We start from the raw sequence: 24,143 nt of genomic DNA, 5'->3' as shown, positions 1-24,143 counted from the left end.
AATATTCAAAAGTTCGCGGGGCTTTTCCTGTCTACCTGGCCACTGCATCCCAGTTCAGATTGCTGTCCAGAGCGGTCAGTGGTGCACTGTGGGATACCGGCCGGAGACCAATACCGTTGATCTGCGGCCACACTAACCCTAATCCGATATGGTAATTCCGATACTAGCGCTACTCCTCTCATTAGGGAGGAGTACAGAAACCGGTTTAAAGAGCCCTTTATACCGATATAAAGGGCCTCTCAGTGTGGACGGGTGTGGCGTTAAATCGGTTTTACGCTCCTAAAACTGGTTTAAACGCCTAGTGTAGACCAGGCCTAACAGGGCTAGGCCCTACCAACACCACCTCAACTGTAGTAGAGCCAGGCAAAATGTTTCTCAACTGTGTTCCACTTATCACTTAAAAAAAAACAAAAAACAGAAAAACTTACAATTGGGAAAGGAAAGAGCACAGATTCACTAAAAAGCCATCAACTACACTTAACTTGCAAACAAGTTATTAGCATTACGTAAACCTAGCTGGCGATATCTAGCTGATATAGAACCAAATAAGGCTGTTAGCTGTGATGTGTTATCAAGTCTTCTGAAACTGAATATTCAGGATAAAGTCCCGAGGGGTAAATGGATTCATCTTCCATCCATAGATTTCAACATGCTTTATGAACAAAGTTAGTTTCAACACCCTGCGAGGTAGGGAAGTATTAAAGGTGAGGGGAGGGATAGCTCAGTGGTTTGAGCATTGGCCTGCTAAACCCAGGATTGTGAGTTCAATTCTTGAGGAGGCCACTTAGGGATCTGGGGCAAAAATTGGTCCTGCTAGTGAAGGCAGGGGTCTGGACTCGATGACCTTTCAAGGTCCCTTCTAGTTCTAGGAGATTGGTATATCTCCAGTTATTACCTTTATTACCTAAAGATACCATCAAGGTTTCCCACCTGAATCCACATGTGGAATTCAGGAGCAGGGAGCTCCCTCAACTGTGTTGACCCTCTGAAGTTAATTACTGGTGGGTGCGCCTGACATAGCTGCTGGTGGGGAACAATACCTTCAGTTTTGCTGTCACCAAGGGCTGGTCTACACTCCCTCTTATCAGTACAGTTAAATAACTGCAAACCCTTATATGGATACATTACATCAATTTAAAAATTAAATTTGTTTGGACAAGTGAAATATTAAATCATGTTTAAATCTGCTTGCGAGTCGATGTACAAAGTGGCACTGTTTTAACTACACTGATGCAACTTTCATTGAGAAATGTCTAAAAGGCAGCTTGCTGCTAAACTGAGGATTGTTGAATCTTGAGCAAAGTGATTTTGATTAATATCCTCTAATCTCAATGTAGTCTCAAAAGCAGCCAAGTGGTCATAATTGTGAACACATGCTTTATACATGTCTATCAGAGGACATATTCCAACTAGTCTTGTTTAGGATATTCTTTTAAGATGTCCACCTCTTTTAGAAAGAGGTAGCATGGAGACACTTTTGTGAGATACAGGGAGCTGATATGGAAAGTTATGAATACTTAGATGTCACAATTTTATAAAAACTGTGAGTGACCAGATCAGTGAAGGGACGTTACTGTATATTGATATTGGTTTATTAGAATTTCATGTGCTACTACACTGATCTATTATTCTCTAATTCAGTGGGGTATATGCACAAATGCAATACACAGGGTTCAGATAAAAACATGCAAACACACACCTGAAAGGCAATGTAACACACTGATAGCTTCAAGGAGCCTATCTCCAAGCAGTTGCAAACATTTTGCCAGAGCTGGGAGTTACCAGATCAAAAGGTAGCTAGATCCCTGCAGAGATGAGTGAATTGCCAGAGGTTGTCCAGGGAGTTGGCAGTGAGCACTAACAGGGAGAGAAGTGTATAGGGAGCTAGTTGTACCAGAGTCCCCATGCAGAAGATGGTTACACACCTGGAAAGCTACAGTTTCATATAATATGTTTTAACATTTGCTTTCACCAAGAGGCTTCTGTTCTTAGTACTTGGTTTTAAGGAGGCTGTTCAGTTGCTGATTACCACTGTTACTGCCCCTGGAGGGAACAGAATTGCATGGTCAGGATACCTGTCAGACCCACTGAAGTAAATTATGGTTGATACACAGGGAATTGCAATCCAGGGTGGGGTTTGAGTGGAAGAGTCATACTATTCCACCCCAATAGAAACAAGAAGCCTGAGATTGGAGATAGGATGCACTTGGAGAGACCAGGAGGAGTCAGTTAGCTTGGTAACTATGACAGCCTTAATTCCCTAGCAACAACAGGAGCTCTGTCTTAATTCTTCTGAGATTTCTCTAGCTGAATTGTGCAAGCTTCATGTTTTAATCTCCTAATATTAGTGCTTCAGCCTGTTGCAGTATACACAGCACTCTTTCTTCCAGAGAAATCCTGTAGAAATTTAGAAAACATGCAGTTTGAGGGGGAACCCTATAATTGTACATGGAAAATAACAGCTCACTGCTATTCTAAGCAGAAGAAAAGTGTGGTTAATTTTTTTTGGTCAGTTTCACTGAGACCCACAACTCTGAATAGTGTCACAATTTTATACTATTACTTGAAATCTAAGCTGTATCTGAGATACTGTAGCTATTTGCATGGTCAGAAATATATCATTGCATCACTTTACATTTGGAAAGTTATTACATCCATAAGGCAGAAAATATATATATATTTTAAAACAAAAGCTTAAATTCTGCAGAAATTCTTAGCTCTCCCTCTCTCAAACAAAGAATCTAATTTACCATTGAAAAGTAAGTTTTTCCCAGTGGTGGTTGATGCCCAAAATATGTGGCGGAGCTGAGCTGCAGGTAGCAATGTGTATTCTACCATACCCTTCCTTGCAGATTGATCCTCTTTTTCAAATTGTGGCACTGGTTGGGACAAGATGGTCACACAAGTATTTTTGGTGAAGTGGGAAGAGAAAGGGGTACTCTTTCAGAATAAAAAATTGGGACACTCAAGGACAGGATGTTGCTCTCTAAGTCCCTTCTCCTTCTCCTCCCTCTTACACTACCATCTCCCTTCACATACCCAGTTTAACCCACAACCTCATTCACAAAATGACTTAATTCCCTGCTACATTCACATACCCACACACCATGCTCTTCACCTTCTACTTAGAGCCAGTCCCCTTCCACCTGACTGTGCTTGGGGGGAGAGGGGAGTTTTTGCCTAATCAGCACCCATCAATCCAGTTTTGAAGTAGTCTTTAATTGAAGCTGGGTCTGGAAAGGCAGGAGCAGAAGCACAACGGAGTGTGCAAAGATACTGTTATATCCTGACTCTGGGCTGGCTGACCTGAATAGCCTCATACAGTCTGTATTCTCTGCAACTTCTCCCCACTGCCATGTATGGTCTGCTGCACAGCCAGATATACCGCAACCTGTAGGACTAACGTAGCTGCAGTCTTTCCAGAAGTTGCTGGGTCAGCAGCCTTTTCTGCAACTCACAACACAAGCTGTATCACACAGCAGATGTGTGTGAATAACTAATTTTCAGTTTACTGACCCAAACCAAAATTATTCAATTTTCAAAATGGCCAGTGAACTGAATTAATCCATTATTTCCCCATCTCAATTCATAGATGAGGGCAGAAGAGACTATTGTGATCATCTGTATAACACAGGCCATAAAACTTCCCTGAATCAATTCCAGTTTGAACTAGAGCACACATTTTAGAAAAACATCCAATCTTGATTTAAAAGTTCCAAGGATGGAGAATCTTCCACCGCCCTTGGTAAGTTGTTTCAATGATTGATTATTTACACTCCCTTTTAAAAAAAAAATCAAAAAATCTTATTTTGAGTCTGAATTTGTCCGATTTCAGCCACTGGATCTTGTTATACTATTGTCTGCTGGACTAGAAGAGCCCTCTATTCTCTAATTTCTGTTCCCCAATTTCTGTAGACTGATCAAATCACCCCTGAACTGTCTTTTTTGAGCATCTTGAGTATCACTGTAAGCCATGTTTTCCAATCTTAATCATTTTCACAGCTCTTCTCTGTACCTTCACCAATTTATCAGCATTCTTGACACCAGAACTGGACACCACATTCCAATAGCAGTTACACTAGTGCCAAATACAGAGGTAATGTAATCTCTCCACTCCTACTCAAGATTCCCTTTTTATACACCCATGAATCACATTAAACCTTTTTGGCCATAGTATTGCACTGGAAACTCATGTTCAGCCAGGACCTCCCCCCCCACACAATTTTTTCCTCAACAGTTACTGTTTCCCCAAAGTCCCGCATCCTGCAAGCATGGTCTATATTCTTTGTTCCTGCATGCTTACACTTGGGTTTACTGAAACTCAGTTTTCGTGCACCCAGCAATCTAGATTGCTTTGCACCAGTGACCTTGTCCCTGTTATTTGCAGATTACCACTCACCCAATCTGTGTGTTAACTATAATAAATGAATTATTCTCTTTTCTTGTAGGTCAGTGATAAGTATTACCCAGCACAGGGTCAAGAACCAATCCCTTTGGGATTCCACTCCAAACACTACTCAATGATTCAGGGATGCTGGAACAATTTTGATAGTGGCTGTGATGAGAACCATTGACCAAAGTGTATACCCCTTATATAATGGAAACCACTTCAAGCCAGCAACTATGTAATGAATCTCCATTTACAATTACATTTTGAGATCGCTCAGCCACTATTATCCATTCAACAGGTGCCATGTTGATTTGGTATTTATGATGCTGGCAGACCTTATGTCAAAGCCCCTAGACCTCAATGGTTTCCAGCTATGCATTTGTCAGTATTCAATTGGCTCACCTGTGTGCTAGTGTTATTAAAACTGGCATTAGATTCATAGAGATGTGTTTAGTGTTTGGACTTTAATAAATGCTTGTGAGTTGCTGCATACATTAATCTCACTTATTATATCTGTATCCTATGTTACAAGGTAATCGTTAACTGTTCGTTCTGTTACTATGAAAGTATTTACTATGAAACTAGAAATCCCCACAGTGAGGAGAGAAGCATTACCAAGTGTGAAATACTAGTTTACCGCAAGAGGTGTCATCTCCTGCCCACATAAAAGGCCTATAGACACCAGACAAGCCACTCTGGAACATCATTGGAAAAAAGACTATTTTTTCCCCACACCCATGAAGAGGCGACAAATACTCATCCGATGACAGCTTGAACTCTGGGAGAAAGGAATAAAAATCCCTGTCAAGAAGAAATTGTCATTATGCTGCTTGGAATTTGGAGAGGGCAATAATTCCAAGCAAAAGGAAAGGATCCCCAAGCTGCTTAGCCCTAAAGGACTTGTAGAGCTTGCACATCACAACAGCTTCTACTACTTTCTGGACCTTAAGACTAACTCATTTGTGTGTATATTTACCTCCTTTAACATTGTAAATCTCTCTCATTTCCTTTTCTTAATAAATCTTTAGTTAGTTAATTGTAGTATTGGCTACAAGCAGTGTCTTTGGTGTGCGAGATCAGAGGTGCAAAAGACCTGGGGAAAGCGACTGGTTCTTTGGGACTGGGAGTATTGTTGGGAATGGAGACTGAAGCCCTAGGGCTGGAGCCTTCCACTCACCACCCAAGGGGGGAATCCTGACCCTGGGAAGGTGAGGAACTCACTGGCTGCCTGCTCCTCCAGCTTGTGTGTCTCCAGAGGGGGGCAGGGCCCAAACACTACTGAAGGCCTCCTCTCCCACCATCACAGCCCAGGCAGCTGTGGCTGCAAGAAAAGCCCCCCTGGTGGCTGCATGTGGCCACGGTGGCCGCATTTGAGAAACGCTGATATAGGAAGTGGTGTCTAAATTTAAATGCCAGCACTTTCTATTCAGAATCTCAGCTTCAATTATTGGCACAATAGCAGTCTACCTCTCTGCAGAATTGCTATTGTGAACTAACATTAGGTTTTTAAGTTATATCTAGGATTTCTAAAACAAGTTGCTCAAATCAGTAGCTACACCACATATACAAAAATAGCACTGGAGTCATGCCTTAACTGCACTTTCACAGTAGACAGTGTTTTGGCTTAAAGTACTGTACCTCCTACATATCCTTCACCAATCCAGCATTTCAGCTGTGGCCTACCAATCAGTGTGGATAGAGTGGACAACTCAAGATCACGGCTGTTTTCACTCACAATATTTAAAGGTCAGTTAATTCTACAAATAGATACCTAAATGGAAAATTACGCCATGCTGCAGATAAGAACTCTGAACGCAGATTTTAAAATATAAGCAAGACCTTTTGTGCTAATGAGTGAATAAGCATATCTAGGCAAGTTACACTTCAAAACAGTCACCATCCTTAATAACCCACAGCTAAGCTCCAATGCAATAGGTTTTATAGTTTCTGTAAAATATCAGTGATTACTATATGAATCCAATTAATCATTGCCAAATCCCTCTGCCCTTCACAAAAGCCCCCACAAATTAATAGATTTATAATATTGTACCCATAAATTCCTGAGATTAAGTCCTTGCTGAGTCCTAGAAAAACAGTTCTTAGCTGATGGCCAAAAACTCAATTGTTCCAATTTTGAATAAAATAGAACCTGAATCCAAGCCAGCCCTGGATTTTGCCACCACTCATGCTCCATGTTAATGTACTTTTCAATTAGCTGCATCCTATTTCCATCTCATGTTACACGGAGGGGGATTGTTCTTTTAAAAATCAAGTTCAGAATTTTTGAAGTATTTACGTTAGCAATAGAACATATTATTTGTATAATGTTCTTTCTTTAAATTGTTCAGCAGGTTGAAAGATTTGACAAGCTCTGTGTTCTTAGAGACTGGTGTTAAACCTCAAGTTCACAACTTCCTTTAATGAAGGTAAATTTTATTTTCGGCATAGTAATAAGCCAGTGTTGTAAAACACTTGGCTGTCAGGCAAAATCCAGTTTGTTTGAAGCTCATGATGACTGATTTAGATTTCAGAGAAAAACCCGTATTTGAAAACAATTTAGTTCTTATAATTGTAAAAAAGTCTTCCAAACATGAACAAAGTGCAAAACCAGTGCAGTGATGTCTTCTCAAATCTGTAGAATGCCTGAAACTCAGATATCAACATCCTACTGATGAATAGGACAATTAGTTTATATCTAAATAATGCCCCCAATTTGAGCATGAATGAACTACATATGCAAACAGTCAGAAGATAAAAACTCTATTCTAAAAGTCTTTTTTCCTCCAGCGACGTTAAATGCAGCAGTAACTTCCCTAAGTACAAGTTTTATTACCACAGGTTGATTGTGATCTTTCTATTATCAGTAGGAGACTTTCAGTGAATCTGGCAGATTACAGGGTCCTTATGCCATAGATCAGGGGTGGGCAAACTATGGCCTGTGGGCTGAATCCGTCCTGCCAGCCATTTCAATCTGGCCTTCGAGCTCCCTCTGGGGAGTGAGGTCTGGTGCTTGCCCTACTCCGGTGCTCCAGTGGGGGAGCAGGGTCGGGGGCCACTCTGCACGGCTCCTGGAAGCAGCAGCATGGCCGCCCTCTGGCTCCTACATGTAGAGGCAGCCAGGGAGTTCCGCATGCTGCCCCAAGCGCCACCCCCATTGGCCAAGAACCTAAGCCAATGGGAGCTGCAGGGGTGGCGCCTGCGGACAGGGCGGCGTGCAGCAAAGCCACTTGGCCCTGCCTCTGTGTAGGAGCCAGACGGGGGACATGCCCTTGCTTCTGGGAGCTGCTTGGGGTAAGCATCACCTGGAGCCTGCACCCAAGCCAAGAGCCCCCACACCCCAACCTCTCTGCACCAGCCCTAATCCCCCTCCCACCCTCTGAACCCCTCGGTCCCAGCCCAGAGCACCCTCCTGCACCCCAAACACATCATCGCCTGCCCCACCCCAGAGCCTGCACCCCCAGCCAGAGTCCTCACCTCCTCCCACACCCCAACCCCAATATTGTGAGCATTCATGGCCCGCCGTACAATTTCTATACCCAGATGTGGCCCTTGGACTAAAAAGTTTGCCCACCCCTGCCATAGATATAGCATACGGTCAATTAATAAAAATGTTACTTCGTCTTCACTGAGAGTGACACCCGCACAGTCGAGTCAAGGACGGAGGTCTAAAATGTCAAAACAAAAGCTTTACTTAAGAACCGCAGGCTACTTTAAAAAAAAAAAAAGAGATGCTGGGCCTCATTCTGCATGGCACTATCTGGCATTGGGCATTCAGTTATTCACATGTTCTCTTTCTTCAGACTTTTCCTTGAAGTGTACTACAGAACATCCAAAACAAAACCCCTCAGTATTCCTCACGCAATTTTTTTTCACTTTGATATAGCTCTATGCAATCTGATCAATAAGAATGAAAAACAAAAAAAGTAAAGCTTCTGAAAAGGCAAAAAAAATTCATTAGAATAGCTTGCGAGCATACAATGATGCATGGTCCATAATTCCAAAGAGCAGGAAATAAAGTGTTCTAACTTGAGGATCAACTTTCACTGGCATGTGATGAAGTATGCATTTCAGTATATAAAGTGTGGCTCACTTGTTAGCAAATGAATGGAGAAACTCATTCCACGCCCCTCGAGATCTCTATTCCAGTCCAGATGCATAGGTTTAATTGTGCCCATTGCCAACAAATGGTGACAAAATAGCTAAATCTTGGTGAGATTACCCCTTCTGATTCTCTGAACTGAAACTTAAAAAGTAGTACTAGCAAAACATAGGTGACTGCAGAAACCAAAGTAAAACTCTATTCAAAGTCACTGTGCTAAACTGCTGCATCATGGCAAGGGTATGAACTTGTAATAGAAGATCTGGATATGTACTCAGAGTAGTTATTAATGGTTCCCAATCCTGCTGGAAAGGTATAACAAGTGCAGTTCCGCAGGGGTCTGTTTTGGGACCGGCTCTGTTCAATATTTTCATCAACAACTTAGATATTGGCATAGAAAGTACGCTTATTAAGTTTGCAGATGATACCAAACTGGGAGGGATTGCAACTGCTTTGGAGGACAGGGTCATAATTCAAAATGATCTGGACAAATTGGAGAAATGGTCCGAGATAAACAGGATGAAGTTTAACAAAGACAAATGCAAAGTGCTCCACTTAGGAAGGAAAAATCAGTTTCACATATACAAAATGGGAAGAGACTGTCTAGGAAGGAGTACGGCAGAAAGATCTAGGGGTTATAGTGGACTACAAGCTAAATATGAGTCAACAGTGTGATGCTGTTGTAAAAAAAGCAAACGTGATTCTGGGATGCATTAACAGGTGTGTTGTGAGCAAGACACGAGAAGTCATTCTTCCGCTCTACTCTGTGCTGGTTAGGCCTCAACTGGAGTATTGCGTCCAGTTCTGGGCACCACATTTCAAGAAAGATGTGGAGAAATTGGAGAGGGTCCAGAGAACAACAAGAATGATTAAAGGTCTTGAGAACATGACCTATGAAGGAAGGCTGAAAGAATTGGGTTTGTTTAGTTTGGAAAAGAGAAGACAGAGGGGACTTGATAGCAGTTTTCAGGTATCTAAAAGGGGGTCATAAGGAGGAGGGAGAAAACTTGTTCACCTTAGCCTCTAAGGATAGAACAAGAAGCAATGGGATTAAACTGCAGCAAGGGAGGTTTAGGTTGGACATTAGGAAAAAGTTCCTAACTGTCAGGGTGGTTAAACACTGGAATAAATTGCCTAGGGAGGTTGTGGAATCTCCATCTCTGCAGATATTTAAGAGTATGTTAGATAAATGTCTATCAGGGATGGTCTAGACAGTATTTGGTCCTGTCATGAGGGCAGGGGACTGGACTCTATGACCTCTCAAGGTTCCTTCCAGTCCTAGAATCTATAAATCTCAAAGAAAGGAAGCAGACAAGTACAAAAAACAAACAAACAACAACAAAAAACCACACACACCCTCTTCTCCTGTGTACAAGATCAAATTCCAGACACTTGGAATCCTTGTATTGCTTTAGTAAAAGCTAATATGATCCACAAATTAAGGCCAAAAGTGATTTGTAATCTAGTTTGATCTCCTGAACAATAAGAGAATTTCTCACAGTAATTCCCGCATTAGGCCCATAACTTCTGGTTAGCTAGAGCACATCTTTCAGAAAGACATCCAATCTTCATTTGGGAGGTAGTAGTGTCTTCCAGAGACATGTAGCACCTTTCCACCCTATGTTGCATCCAACAAGCTTCTAGTTCTAGTGAAGGGATACATTAATGCTCCAGCGGCAAGTTTAGTATTCCTATCACAGACCTTTTCTCTCTTTTCACAAAGACCCCATTAATCTGTTCAAGTGAGTTGGAAAGATCTTTATGTACAAGGGAATGTCCATCCATGATTTATTCTGCCTCTATCAACTGGCTGGGTAAGAACTAGCTCCAGGTTTGTGGACTGGTATGAAATATAGGAGAGAGAGAGAAGAACTATTACACAAAACAGAAGCCTCAGGACAGAATTATTTAGAATATCAGCCACTTTTTTAAACCTCTTGTCACTCTTCCCAATGTCACACAAGTTGATACCAACATTTCTAGTTAACTGCAACCTACCATTCAAGCACAGCATGCAACAACATATGCTGAGGCTGCTGCTACTAAAAGAAAAAAAGTCAAGAATTTGTCAGCACACGCCATCAAAAAAGACAAGCTTCTGTTCAGCATGAATCTTCTATTTTTCCCAAACCACATCAAGTTTGTTTTAACAAATTATTGCCACAGGACTAAACTGCAAAGTAACTATATCCATATTTGTACCCGTATGTTTCTTGTATGTTGCTTTTTAAAAAACTTCCATTTTGTCTACAAAGCATATGATGACAAATATTAGTACAGACTCTACAGTTTGGCAGCTGGATGGTCTAATAGCACAGAACTAAAGCACAGAGAAAAAGATAAAATTGTATGTTTGAAACTTGAGTCTTCATGGTTTGTTACATCATACTAACTTCTTGTGAGGCTACTTAATTTAAGTAGTAAACACTAGGATACTATACCAAAAGAATCTTAAAGATGGCACATAAGGATATATAATTGTGGGGACCTCCCCTTGTTATCCATTAATAACAATTTGGGGGAGAAAACAGATTTGAGACTCACCAGAATTGAAACCCGACAATAGTCTGTGGGGTCCATTTAGTACAGGAGTACCTATAATGTTCAGAGAAGATATGGATGTAACATTCTAAACTGTATTAAGACTTATGAATAAGTTCCAGTAGATGGGTAAAAAAGCATCTTCCCAGCCTCTTTTCATGTACGCTCTTTGTGTGGTGGCATACATAATTCAGTAAAATATTAATCCCAAAATTTGCTATGACATTAAGATGCTGGTAAGATATGTGAGAATGAAACATGACAAGATTCCTGTTAATTATGAACTGTTTTACCGTAATCAATCACTTTTAATTGACATCACTAGTTAAGAGCTTGACTTTTAACTATCCCATTTGTTAGCAGTGGTAGGGCTGTGCTTCATGTAAGCCAGATAGTACTATTTTATTTTATTCTGTCCACAGTATTGCCACTTCTGAGGCCTTTAAGAATGAAATGGCCTGTAGTAATTGTCAGCCATTTCATTTGTGGGCAGACATTTACATATCCTTCTCAAAAAGGAAAAAAATGTTAATCGGTGGTTACACACTAGAGAACGTAGCCTTCAAAGTTAACCGGGGAAAAAAAGCTAAATTTGTCTTTTAGTAGTATGACCTAAGGACCACATAACTGACAGTATCCTTTAGTGTAAAGGCTAAGTAAGTGGAACTATTACTGATAACTCTTGCATGGTAGAGACTTAAAAATAAAGAATTTTAGAGTATGTTTATTGGTTTTCAAGAACACTGTTACTTGGTCCAATTTGCAAAGATAAAAATTAAGAATTAAAAAGGCTCAACTCATCTGGCTGTGTATAGCAAGTATCAAGATCTCTATGTGAGACCTTACAAGCATATGCTTCAGTAAGTAGGAAGCAACACAATTTGCATTGCATCTTAACTACTGTACATTAGTCTGATGCAGTTTAATTTTAACTCTAAGCCACATTATAGGAACTTTGTGAGTAGTTAGTAAACACCTACGACAAGGTGTCAGATTCTAGAACCTTTCATGAATATTCATATCTGTACTTTTAAATGTGTAGACAACCAACTAAATATGTCCTTTTAAATGCTAATTCAGCATTTAAAAGGGTTTGCGTATCTGAGGCAGGGAGGTAAGGGGGCAGAGGTGTTATCTTAGAAATAGCCAAGCTCAGGAGCAAGCTCTGGCAGGGACTCCAAGCTAAACAAAAACTCCAAGAAGGGGCTAAATTTGGGCCTCATCTTGTATGTATACTTTAAGTAAGCATTATTCAAATCCTGCTTATAAAACGTTTTTATAAATACGTGTTTATCTACATTTAAATTTGTGACATTACAGGCCCTTGAATCTTTTTTTCCAGAAAATGAAAGGTTAGTATTTCACTCTGATGACAAAGAAAGTAAATTAGGGATTTCTGTATTGGGGACAGATTTGTGAAATCCATCTCCACTTTCAAAGTTTCAGCTACAGCTGAAGCTCTGCTAGAAATGGCAATCTTGAGCATTTCAAAATTGAACAGCAGAGCTCTCACTAAAGAAAGGGAAGATTGCAAAGTGTAAATGAGAAAGACTTTACCCAATATCTGGTTGCCTCTTGGCTCACTGGTTTTCCTTGCTGGAAGAAATGGTCCAGCTGATTTTGGTATACATTGATTCAGTGAACCAGACTTGTTCTTTGTTCCTAAAAAAACCAAAGACTTAGATTAGGTTTTAAAATTTAAAACTAGATCAGTGATAAGAACTTGTTCAATTTAAGAAAATAACTTAAGGTTGCCGATCATTTAAAACCCTGAACTTTAACTCTTTTTAAGAATCAACATACAGTTACAGAGGAAATTGATTCCGAACTACAGTCCCCTTTAGAAAGATTTTTAAAATGGCAGAACAATGACTTAGATGAATAAAAACTATTTTAAGTCAATTTTCTTTATTGAAAATTGAGAATGGAAAAAAATAAGTTACTTAAAATAGTTTTAAATTAATAAGGAGTGTTAGGAAATGCATTTTCAGATGTATTCCAAAATTAAAAATTTACCTTATTACATCTAAATATAGAAGTTGCAACTAACAGCAGCAAAGTACCACCACCTCAAGGCCCCTGCCTTTCATACTTAAAGTTACAAGTTATTTTATAGCTTGCCATCCTCTCAAAGCGTTAACTACTTCTGTTATTCAGTGTTTTAAATCCAATTTTTTGTGTAGTGGTTTTCATGAAATTATCTCAAATTCCTACTTTTCACTGAAATACAATAATGTACAACACCACCACTCCTGACTTAAGACATGTCAGAGTTCAGTAACCTGTTAGCCCAAAATGTGCTTGACAGAAGCATTTTAGCAGCAAGTATTCCAGAGAGAAAGCTTTTCAGCCATCTCCTATTACGCCACTTGATTTTGGCCACTGAATGAAGCTGCTACTCCATTCATACCATGTATGGCAGTAGTTCAGATGCTAAATTGTACAAAGAAAGATTTAAGAAAAACCTGCACCTGGTCAGATGCATTTTATGGTTATGAACAGCATTATTAAGCTTGTCAACTGATGGAGAAGTCCTACATAAACTCACTTAAGTGTATGTCTATGCTGCAGCTAGAAGGTGTGATTCCTAGATCTGGTAGAGAGAGACGCTCTAGGTCCACTTGAGCTAGAGCACTAAAATAGAAGTTGCTGTTACCCCAAATACATACTTGGAATCTCTGATGGGGTTGTAATCTCATGGCTAGCCCAAGACACCCTGGCCACACTGCTATTTTTAGTACCCTAGCTCAAAGAGAGCTAAAATGTGGGTCTCTAAGGGAGCTGGGAATTACCGGTACACTTCCCAGCTGCAGTACAGACACTGCGTAAGTGGAGAGGAACCAGAATGAAATGTTTAACAAGAAACAGGAGATGGTGTTTAAAATAAACTACTTGCAGCAGCAGAGGTTATAGCACAAGTACCCAATCTCTGCCAAAAGCAAAAGCAGAGCTCTGATTTCTCCTTAGCCGGTAAGAGGAATTAGAAATGAGGGCAGCAGAAGGAGCTAGTGTCTGGTTGAGGAGTTTCTGGGCTCCTGTTGGAAGGTGGGGCAGTAACATCTGACTAGGGCAGGCTACGTATCTCAGCCACTAGGTACCCTACTCAATGACTGCGCATTCTCTCCATGGTCCCCTCACCCTTGGAAGAGTTAGATGACTACCTTTCCTCAAGCTCCCTCTCCTCTGTGTGTTGAGAAGGGCAGGGATGAGGTGAAGTTACATAATATGTGACAACAGATTTTGCATTAAGAAGTCTCTTGCAATGTTATCATCATGCAAGTAGAGTCCGAATGAGCTCTCCCCTGACATCTAGTGGTGAGCTGTGGAAAAGGACTTCAGGAGCTGATCTCATTTGCATAGGCACACCCACCTTGCCTAGGTGCTCAGCATGATGGGATTGCTTGCAAATGGTCACTTTTGGCTGGTGCGGGATCCCCAGTCTCCTTGTTATGGGGGCAGGAGTAATAAAGCATTGTTATCCTTGCAGTGTGAATCAAGGGAAGCAGAACTGTACTTGGCATTTCCTAATTGAGGGATTCGTCCTCAACTAAATGGCAGTTGCTAGGCAAGGGATATGGATTCCAAAGCCTGGGAGCGGTGGGAGGGGCAAGTACACATATCTGATGGTATGAGCTTTGCCTAAGGGCCCCAGGCATCATTTGATCCTTCCTTTCTCCACTGTGTAATAACAGAGCTGGTTTAGACTCAATTGAGAGTCTTGTTACAGGCTGCAGAGCTGAAATCATTGATACCTAGATCAAAGTATTAGACCTCCTTTGGAACGGTATCTCTGATGCAAGAGATTGCCCCATGTGCACCAGCAGTGAGGATCTCCCATTGAGAGATGAAATCACTGAGAGCTGTGTTAAGAGGAGGGGCACTGAAAACATCTTGGTGCAGCCAGCAGGGCAGCTGGTGGAGAGATGAGGCCAGCAAGGTGGCTGTTGGAGGGTGCCAGAGCAGAGCCCCACGGAGAGGAGCACTGAATGCATGCCCAAGCAGCGGGGCAAGTAAGGTGCCTTCTCTTCCCCCCCACCCCCCTCCCAAGGGTGGGACGTGAACTCTGCAGATGCACCTCTGAACTCTGGTCTGCATTGTCCAAGGACAGCAACTGTGAATGGGGTGCAGAGAAGGGACAGGCATGTTAAAGGGACTTTTGGGTTACTGGACTTAAGACCCTGAGGGAAAAAGAACACTGCCCAACTTACTTGGTGGTGGATCTTTTGCACATGATTTGTGTTTATAAGCCCCATTTGTGGGGTTTCCCCAAATTAATGCTGCATTATTTCCCTCCTTTTCTTAAAAGTTTTTTTGCTACACTCAGACTCTTTGCTTACGAGAGGGGAAGCATAACCTCTTAGAGGCACCTGGCGGGGGTAGGGGGAGAATAATTATCCCAGTCACCGGGTGGGGGCTTGAGACTGTTTTGTGTTGTATTGGTGAAAAGGAACCTCTAGATACTGAATCCAGCCCTTGTTACTGCCAACTCTGACTGGCAGGAGGTTCGTCATCTAAAATTAGTTTTGGGAGCATTTTACAAAAAGCTTTAAAATGGGAAGTTAAGGTTTCCTTCCTTATTTTACATTCATACATACTTATTATTCATCCTGGTCAAGTCTTAAAAGTAGCATTTTTATGAGTGGGGATGGGAATTCATCGATTCCATAGCCAGAAGTGACCATTGTGATTATCTAGTCTGACCTGTATGGCATAGGCCATAGAACTTCCCCAAAATAATTCCCAGAGCAGATCTTATATAGAACATCCAATCTTCATTAAAAAATGGTCGGTGATGGAGAATCCACCATGATCCTTGGTAAATTTTTCCAAGGATTTTTCACTCTCACTGTTAAACATTTACACCTTATTTCCAATCTGAGTTTTTCTAGCTTGGGGAGCAGTAGGGATATACCCATGCCCTGTATCATCAAGTGTTCATGTGAACAGTGTATTGACTGGCTATGGTCTCTTGAGGCCATATTTAGAGTATGTCCACACAGCAAAGAAAAACCCACATCTGGACTGTGCCAGTTGACTCCGGCTCAAACTGCAGGGCTGTTTCATTGCTGTGTAGACTTCCAGGCTCAGGTTGGAGCCCAGACTCTAGGACCCTCCCAGCCACAGGGTCCCAGAGCCTAGAAGTCTACACAACAATGCAAACAGCCCTGTGAGCCCTATCCAGCCACAGGTGTGTCTGCTTTGTAGACATACTCTTGTTCTTTTTGCCCACTTGAGGACATGAACTCCTTTTATACGTATTTCTTGCCTTACCCCTGCTCTTTCATGTTGTGGTCTGTTACCGGGTAACAAGTCGGGCAAAGACAGCCACCCAGATAGACCATTTACTTAACCATTGGTAAGTGCCCTTTTCCATCTCCATCTCCAACAGATACCAAACAGTAATACTTCAAACTTAGGCTTAATGCAAAAAAAGCTTCAATGGCAAACTTAGCAACATTAAGACAGAATAATATTGAATGTGTGGGTTTTGTTACAGTCATATGTGGCAACTGATATAATTGAGTATGAGGTCAGATCACACTTTCTGTAAGAGTCTGATGAAGGCGCTGAGAGTTACTACTTTTCAATATCTGTTGGAAATGGAAATAATCTTACGGTCATTCTGGAGCACATACATTTATATAGTATCTAGTGGACCACTTCTCTCCCATTAGCAACAGCATAGCAATCCTCTGGCAACTACAGCAGAAAGAATATCTTTTTGGCCATCTTAATGCAACATCAACAGCTGGAAATAAGACACCATCATGTAATCAGCCAGTTTTCCACAAAACTACCAACAAGTGTTTCTTGGACCACTGCTTTGGGAAACAGTAATGTAAAACAAAGTAAGCTAGTAAAGAATTACTTTAGTTTCATTATGTACAAAAAGATTCAGATACCTTTTGGAGTGGATTTTAAGGAGTACACTCTAGGTCTGGGCACTGGCTTCAGAGAGATAGATCCAGAAATGCCATTTTGACACGTAGCTTTTGAAGGCCATTCTCCATTCTTGATGATGATTGTGGCACTTGTAGCTATTGCAAAAATCATGTATAGAGAGAGTTAGAATTAGCCTATCACATTTAGCTAGATGTTTTATAAAAAAATTAAGTCTCTTGTGTAAGTTACTGATGGTCCTATTTCCTATAGTTTTAATTAGTAACATTTTATAATATAATCACAAATAGCTGAGTATAGGCTTCTGTATTTCCATCTTGTCCACATGGATAAATTGGCACAAAGCTTTGTCTGATATTCACCAAGACTAATCTCATTGTACGCATTTCAAAGCCCAAGTTTTGCAGCTTTGGTTTGTTCACACAGTCCAAGTCAGGCATGTGCAAAAAATGCATATGTACTTTAGACATTAGAGCCCATAGTTCAGTTATAGTTGTCTGATTATACTCCTGAGAATTTCATAGCATATCAAAGTATTACTCAAAAATAAATTTGCTGTTATATATTAAACTTCCACCAGTCAGACACCCCCAAATTGTTCTATATACATTAATAGAAGATGTAAAATAGCCCCACCAAGTTACTGAACAGCATCATGCAAGTCAAGTCAAGGTGAAAGCAGACTGGTTTATATTCCTATGGCTCAAGGTGAATTGTTGAGATCAGCATCTTACTGCTGAAATACTACACCTTGCTTTATTTTCTTTGCATGCAATTACTTCTAAACAAGGACAAAAATAGCACTTGGAATTCATACTTGTAAGCCTTATGATTTACACACCCGTGTTCTCAATCTTTATTTACATCATAATACAATTTACCATGTGCACACTACACAATTGCTAAAAAAGGTCAGGGTGCTGCAATTCTAATTTTTCAATCCTCAACCACATTTACTAGTGCAAATAATACTTTTCTTTTTTATTATACACAATTACATTATGCCAAAATTTCACAAACAGTTTCCTTAGAAGATAGAAGACAGTCATAAAACTGAAGTGCTAATTAGACTCAAAGGCAGCATGTTACTATCATAGGAAACTTAACCCTCTAAGAGAATCACAACAAAGGACTGAGCAGGCAGCAACAGGAAGGTTATATTTCATTAATTTTTACAGAAAAATATCAACTCATCTTAAATATCAAGCTAAACAATTTGTCAGTTTAATGTTAAACAGGACTATATCCTAGATTTTACATTACATTAGGTTTACTGAAGTATTCCATCTTGACCTTTGAATGTCCCAGTAATCTGATAGTGAAGAATTTTAGATTTTATTTTGATGCCATTGTCTAATAAGCTAACTATCACATAAGGAGAAGAAGAAATACTCTGTATACCTCTAGAAAAAAAAGTAAAAAAAAAAAGGTACTGATTCGCCCGACAAGATGGTTCAAAAAGGTCAGCAAAAAATTGCACTGCACAGAAAATATTAACCACATGTAATGCAGATATGATTACAAATCACAAAAACATTGAAGTCAAGATTTAGTTTGAACATTTTCTGTAAATTTATTAATTTAAATTAAGAAAAGTATTTTCTTTGGGAAAACAGCAAATTAAAGCATTTAATTTGATAGATTTTACCAACTTTAACAAGAAACCAAACATGCTTTTACTTAAAAAAGGCTAATGACCTACTTCTTTTCCCAGTAAACGTGGCTAACAAAGGAATAATAAAAAAGCTGTAAGATCCCACTACCAGCAAAGTCAATAAGGTAATATCATAGTGGCTTCCTGAATCAGTCGGTGGTGCTAGTGTAGAATTGATGAAAATACGAGGAGAAAAATCAGTTTCTGTACAACTGCGGAGTCCTCCTGGTATAGTCATTTAAAAAGAATCAAAGCAAGCTTAAAGCCAAAAAAGACTGCAGCCATGTTCATCCTCTCATATTCCTCATGCTTGCTCTTAGTGAATTAGAGTGGAAAGAAATGTAAGCTTCAAGGCAGAGGACAAAAACAGATTAAACCAGCTAGCAAATCACACTAAGAAAGAGTCATCGGTTTGGATGCTTAATCTGAAAGGAATACATCTCTTTGTTATGAAGCGATGAACCTCTCTTTGTTAGGAGAGAGGGCACAAAGCGTTTACAACCTCCTTAGGAATTTCAGTCATGGTACTAAAATTGAACAGCAAAAGTCAACATGGCTGTCAGGGCAACAGAACCAATCTGATTATAGAAGAAATATGTTGCAAATTTTAATACAAAAAATACATATTCCTTTCAGCCCATGGTAGGTTTTTATTTTCAGGAGAAAAGAAAAATAGCAGGAACAAACAGGACAACTCAGTGATAAAGAAAAGTGTACTATGGATCATCCTCAATCCAGCAACTTTTTTTTGTTTAAATAATTTAGCATAAGTGAACTTCCCTCCCCAATCCCAAAGATAAAATAGGACAATGTAATAGTAAGAGGATATTTGAATTTAAATAGCTTTAATGTTAGAATCACTTTCCCCATCAATGGGTTAATTTATGTTGCTTTTTGCATGGTTTTTCATTCCCTAACATTCCTGCAACTGATATACGAGAGTTTTCATTTGTTTATCCACTGTTTAAGGACATAAACAATATATAATTTAAACTGGTCATCATTTTATCAGGAATTCATTGTTTTTACATTTACGTTGTACACCCAAATGTACGGATGATGTTCACTTTAGTTTAGTAATTTCAAACTGTATATTCAGAACTTTCAAACAAGAAAGTAATGAAATTTCAAGTCTCATCTATATAGTACATTTCATTAAGAACACACCAGGATAACATATGAATTATAGTTCATCAAAAAATGGGTACAAAGGGGCTGTGTTGCACTATTCTCAGTGTTACCACAAAACATCCAATTCACAATGGTCAAACTTTCTGAACTTATTACACCATATACAAAAAGCCCTTTCAAGGAAAGCATCATGCTCAGTAATGCCAGGAAGTTTTGGAATGTACCAAGAGAGTGTAGAAAGTTCTCTCTCTCTCTTTTTTTTTTAAGTTCATTTTTGCTAAGTCAGGCACCAAGTCTCAAGACCCTTCAGCTGAGAAGACTACAGGATGTGCCTCTTAGAAAGAAAAATGTGTAAAAAGGCAACATTCTTAAGGGCCAAAACCAGTAATCCTTAGCTAGGCAATAATCCCGTTCAAATACATTTTTCCCAGCTAAGGACTGAAAGATTTGGTCCTGGAGAACAATGGTTAACAGCAGAGAACTCTGACAAAGATACTTACAATTATTACTGCAAGTACTTTGCTCACTCTGAGCACTACTGATTGAAGAGATGCTAGCAGTTCTCCGAATGGGCACTTTTGATTTAGTTAGTGATTTGCCAGAACTGGCCCAAGATGCTAGAGATGTTTTCATAGAGGCAGGCTTCCCTCTGGAAGAAGTTTCCACTCCTGTTAATTTAAGGGAGAGAAAGATAGAACTTTAAAAAGACACTTACTGCTGGTACAAATAAGGATAAAGTCTGGCCCAAAGAAGAAAGGCACATTTTTACTATATATAAATAAAAATAATTTTAGGAGACATTTTAAAAGACTGTAGTAAAACAACACCTTAAAGGTTTAAGTCCAAGATTTGATTTACCCTGCAAAGACTGCTTTAATACAATGAGGAATTTATTAAGATTCAAAAGTATCCAATTTTATCTGTGCACTGTGGATACGATATCAAAACAGGATTTGTCCAGATTCCACAAATCAGTGCTTCTGTGCAAGTGCCTGACTTGGGAAAGTCAAAATCCATCTTGCAAGGACAAAACATGTTACAGTTCTCTGTACTGGCAATTCCAAATACTACCTCTAGCTCAAAGGGCACTCAGATTCTTTCCTGTTTTTGAAAGCTTAAGGGATCAGAAATTATTTCCATGCTGATAGCTGAAGCCTAATGCATGCTGATTCTCAGATGAGGGACAAATAGCACCAATATGAAATTTCTTTTGGAAAGTAAATTGCACCATATACGAGCAGAACGAGCACAAGCAATGAACAAGAGCAGCAAGTTCTACTATACTTGAAATGATAGCTCAAAAGACTTCTGGTTCTGCAAGATTGGATAAATAGTATTCTCAGAACTTTGTTGCCATTCAGTTATACTGGCACAAAGAGGTTTTTGCATAGTTTACCATGTCCTGTCAATTGGAGCTTGTAAACAGAAGTGACAAAACTGAGAAGTATTAAATATAACCTATTTGAGATAGAATGGAGGTATTATTGTCACTGTCAGATGACATTTACTGTAGTATTAATTAACAGGACAACTTTACTATTTAAGCCAGAGTATCTGCAACTGAATATATGTTTAGCTAAGTGGACTTCCAGGTCCATTCTAGGAAAACTGTACTAACATGCATTGGGATTAAAATAAAAGATTATGACCACAGGAGAAGTTATGTTTATCAGAATTTTCTTGTTCCCAGAACTTCAATTGAAAAAATGGTATATTAAACTATCACTGGATTGTCATTTGCCAGCTCTGATTAATGCCACTTTACATCTGATTTCAGGTGCTGAGCTTTCCAACCCCCCTTTTAAGTAACAGGACAAGTAAGGTAACCTCTTTATATGTAAATGAAGAACAAGAGTGGGAAGATTAAATGCTTTTTAGAAGAAGTGGAGAGATACAGGCATCTGGATATTATGATCACTAAAGTTTTGCCTGAATTCCTTTTCTTCAGATGTAATCTCCTCTTAAGCATGTTTTGTTTTAGGCAGAACATGCAATGTTAAAATACAGCACATCAGTTTCACCAAGAAAAAAGGACTTTCCCCATTCCACTTGCCATGACCACATAATTCAGATTAATACCATGTATTAGACCCACAAGATCCTTTAGCTGCAATATGATTAAACCAGGTATTTAAGTTACTCCAGTTTATACCATATTAGTTTTCATATAGGTATGACAATAGTTCCCTCTCACTCTTGGGCATGAGGGATTAAGTGACATCTTTGTAAAGACATAAGATTTGTATGAAGGTCATAAAACCTTTAGGCTGTCTTAAAAAGTAGGACAACTACATGGAGATTTAGGAAGGAAGAAGCTTCATGAATGTATATGCATCTTGGCATAAACGAATACACTTCTCAACACCAGATGGTGCTGTAAGACTATGTCCATAAAGTTTCAAGCCCAAAAGACTAACAATTGCTCATAGGCAATGCCGGCCTGTTTAGTACTAAAAATTAAGGGTAGGCAAAGTAATTTATTGGTTTACTATTGAGCTATACAAAAGAGCAGTTATAAATGCATGTTCCATTTATATATGCAAGTTACAAATGTGTAGCAGGACCTCATTAAGTCATCCTGATCATTAAGATTCATTGCAAAAGTCAGTAATCTGCAAATTAGATGAGTGACATTACAAGTATACCAGGAAAGAAACACTTTACCAAGTGCTGTTTTACTACTTTTGACAAGTGTACATTTTGTAACTTAAGAGTAACTGATTTGAGTAAAATGTCACTATGTCACTCTAGTTTTAAATCTGAGACCTGATAAAGAGCCAGGTTTCTGCGATTTTCTGGTTTGCAAGTTATTGCACTAAGGTAATGAAGTACTTAAGCAATCATAGAAATATTTAGAATCCATTCTTGAGTGTTTGGATCTTTTGTGGGAGCTTGCATGACGCCAGAAACCACTATCTGGTACAAATTGTGAGTGGTGTAGATTAAAACATATGAAGCTAAACAGTTCCAAAACTGAGAAAATTCAAAGCCACAAAGCAACCTCTACCACTTTTTTGAATAGTGCCAAGAATAATTTTTACTTTACAGAATGACTTGATCTAATTGATCTAGTACATGATTTTTTTTTTTTAAATACACGACTCCTCTTCCACAGTCTACATTAAATGCTTGGCAAAGTAAGAATACTATAGAACTTCCAGAATCAGGTAGTATAGAAACAGTATAAGCTGAATCTGCAATATTTTCATGTTGATAAGAATCTCTATTTGTTCAGTTAGCCACCTGTTACACATCTCTATGTACTGAGGATGCCAGGCATTGAGGGATGTTGCTGGGTTCATCTTTAAAAGCAAAACGAAAAGAGTCCTATTCATTCTTTCCATGAACTTCCACTCCAGAGATCTGGAAGCTGAGTGTGAGAAAGACTTCAAGAAACCCTGCTTGAACAGCACATCCTGAACTTAACAGCTGCAAATATCTCCAGACCCCTTCATTTGTTTTCAAAGCTCAGACAATGGTCTTGAGAATGCAGCTGATTTATAACAAAAGTAATTGAGAATGTACATATAAACATAGCCAGCCAATGGTGCCGAGTTCCCAGCTTTGGAAACGTCAAGTACGAGTCCTGTTCATAGGTGACCCATGTTCTTTTTTGGTTCCCTAGAGATCAGTGCTCTCTTGGAAAATATTCGTAAGAGTGACTAATAAACACCAAACTGCAGTTTTAGAAAAATTAATTTGGGGAGGAATCTCCAAGTAGCAGTAGCCTTAGGCCATTAAGTAGCTAATTCCAAGAAGAAACCATAAAAACCAAGTATGTGTAAGCTGGAAAAAAGTTCCTTCCTGAAATTTAGAAAATTAAGAGCAGAATGATAAATGCTAAGAAAAAACTGAATAATTACATCTCAAAATATTTCCTGGATTAGTTCCTACACTCTGGAATGTGGTTAATTCATTCAGCCACTTCACCTAGTGGCTAAAAAAATATTAACTGTTGGAAAACATACTTCTTCCAGAGGGGGACTATGGTATTTGGTTCAAAGCACAAGATGGAGACATGAGACCTGTGTTTTATTCCCAGCTCTGCCACAGATTTCTACTGGAAACTGATTAAATCACTTAACCTCCAACTCAGTTTTCCAGCTGTAGAATATTTATCTAACTTCCAGGAGCATTCTGAAGCTACAGTGAGCCCTTAGATGGAAGGCAGTATATAGGTTCAACGGAGACAGGTGAGCAAAGCCCACAGGTAAGTGGGGAACATGGAGACCTGGGAGATGGGTCAGAAATAGAAGGGAGTATGGGCCATAATGGCAGAGAGAAAGGAGGATCGGGGAAACTGTGAGGCAAGATCAAATCAGTATCTTAGATGCCTATATACAAATGTGGGAACTATGGGTAATAAGCAGGAAGAACTGGAAGTGCTAATAAATAAATACAACTATGACATTGTTGGCATCATCGAA

At 39.5% G+C, this 24,143-nt stretch overlaps 1 protein-coding gene and 1 long non-coding RNA gene across 10 annotated transcripts in view; one reads left to right on the top strand and one right to left on the bottom strand.

The window, feature by feature from the left end:
• Nucleotides 1–24,143, top strand: part of LOC120406073 — a 209,173-nt gene that overhangs the window by 68,190 nt on the left and 116,840 nt on the right. Inside the window, exons 4-5 of one of the 4 annotated variants that reach the window (XR_005599067.1) lie at nt 6,739–6,816; nt 21,494–21,753. The exons of the other annotated variants lie outside the window; for them this stretch is intronic. This is a non-coding gene — a long non-coding RNA (uncharacterized LOC120406073). Of the gene's footprint in view, nt 1–6,738; nt 6,817–21,493; nt 21,754–24,143 lie in introns of those variants that run through there. 4 annotated transcript variants of the gene reach the window in all.
• Nucleotides 1–24,143, bottom strand: part of MTUS1 (microtubule associated scaffold protein 1) — a 195,804-nt gene that overhangs the window by 107,855 nt on the left and 63,806 nt on the right. For 4 of the 6 annotated variants that reach the window (XM_039540304.1, XM_039540299.1, XM_039540301.1 and 1 more), the window contains 4 exons: nt 20,217–20,384; nt 16,934–17,068; nt 12,588–12,692; nt 11,034–11,084 (listed from right to left, as the gene is read on the bottom strand). In XM_039540304.1, coding sequence (XP_039396238.1) covers nt 11,034–11,084; nt 12,588–12,692; nt 16,934–17,068; nt 20,217–20,384 — 459 coding nt within the window. The remainder of the gene's footprint in view (nt 1–11,033; nt 11,085–12,587; nt 12,693–16,933; nt 17,069–20,216; nt 20,385–24,143) is intronic. The other 2 variants (XM_039540303.1, XM_039540302.1) reach the window with 2 other exon arrangements.

Source organism: Mauremys reevesii, linkage group 5 (assembly GCF_016161935.1).
Source record: "Mauremys reevesii isolate NIE-2019 linkage group 5, ASM1616193v1, whole genome shotgun sequence".
Lineage (NCBI taxonomy): Eukaryota > Metazoa > Chordata > Testudines > Geoemydidae > Mauremys > Mauremys reevesii.
Note: the sequence above shows the minus strand (reverse complement) of the source record. Positions and strands in the feature narration are given on the sequence as shown.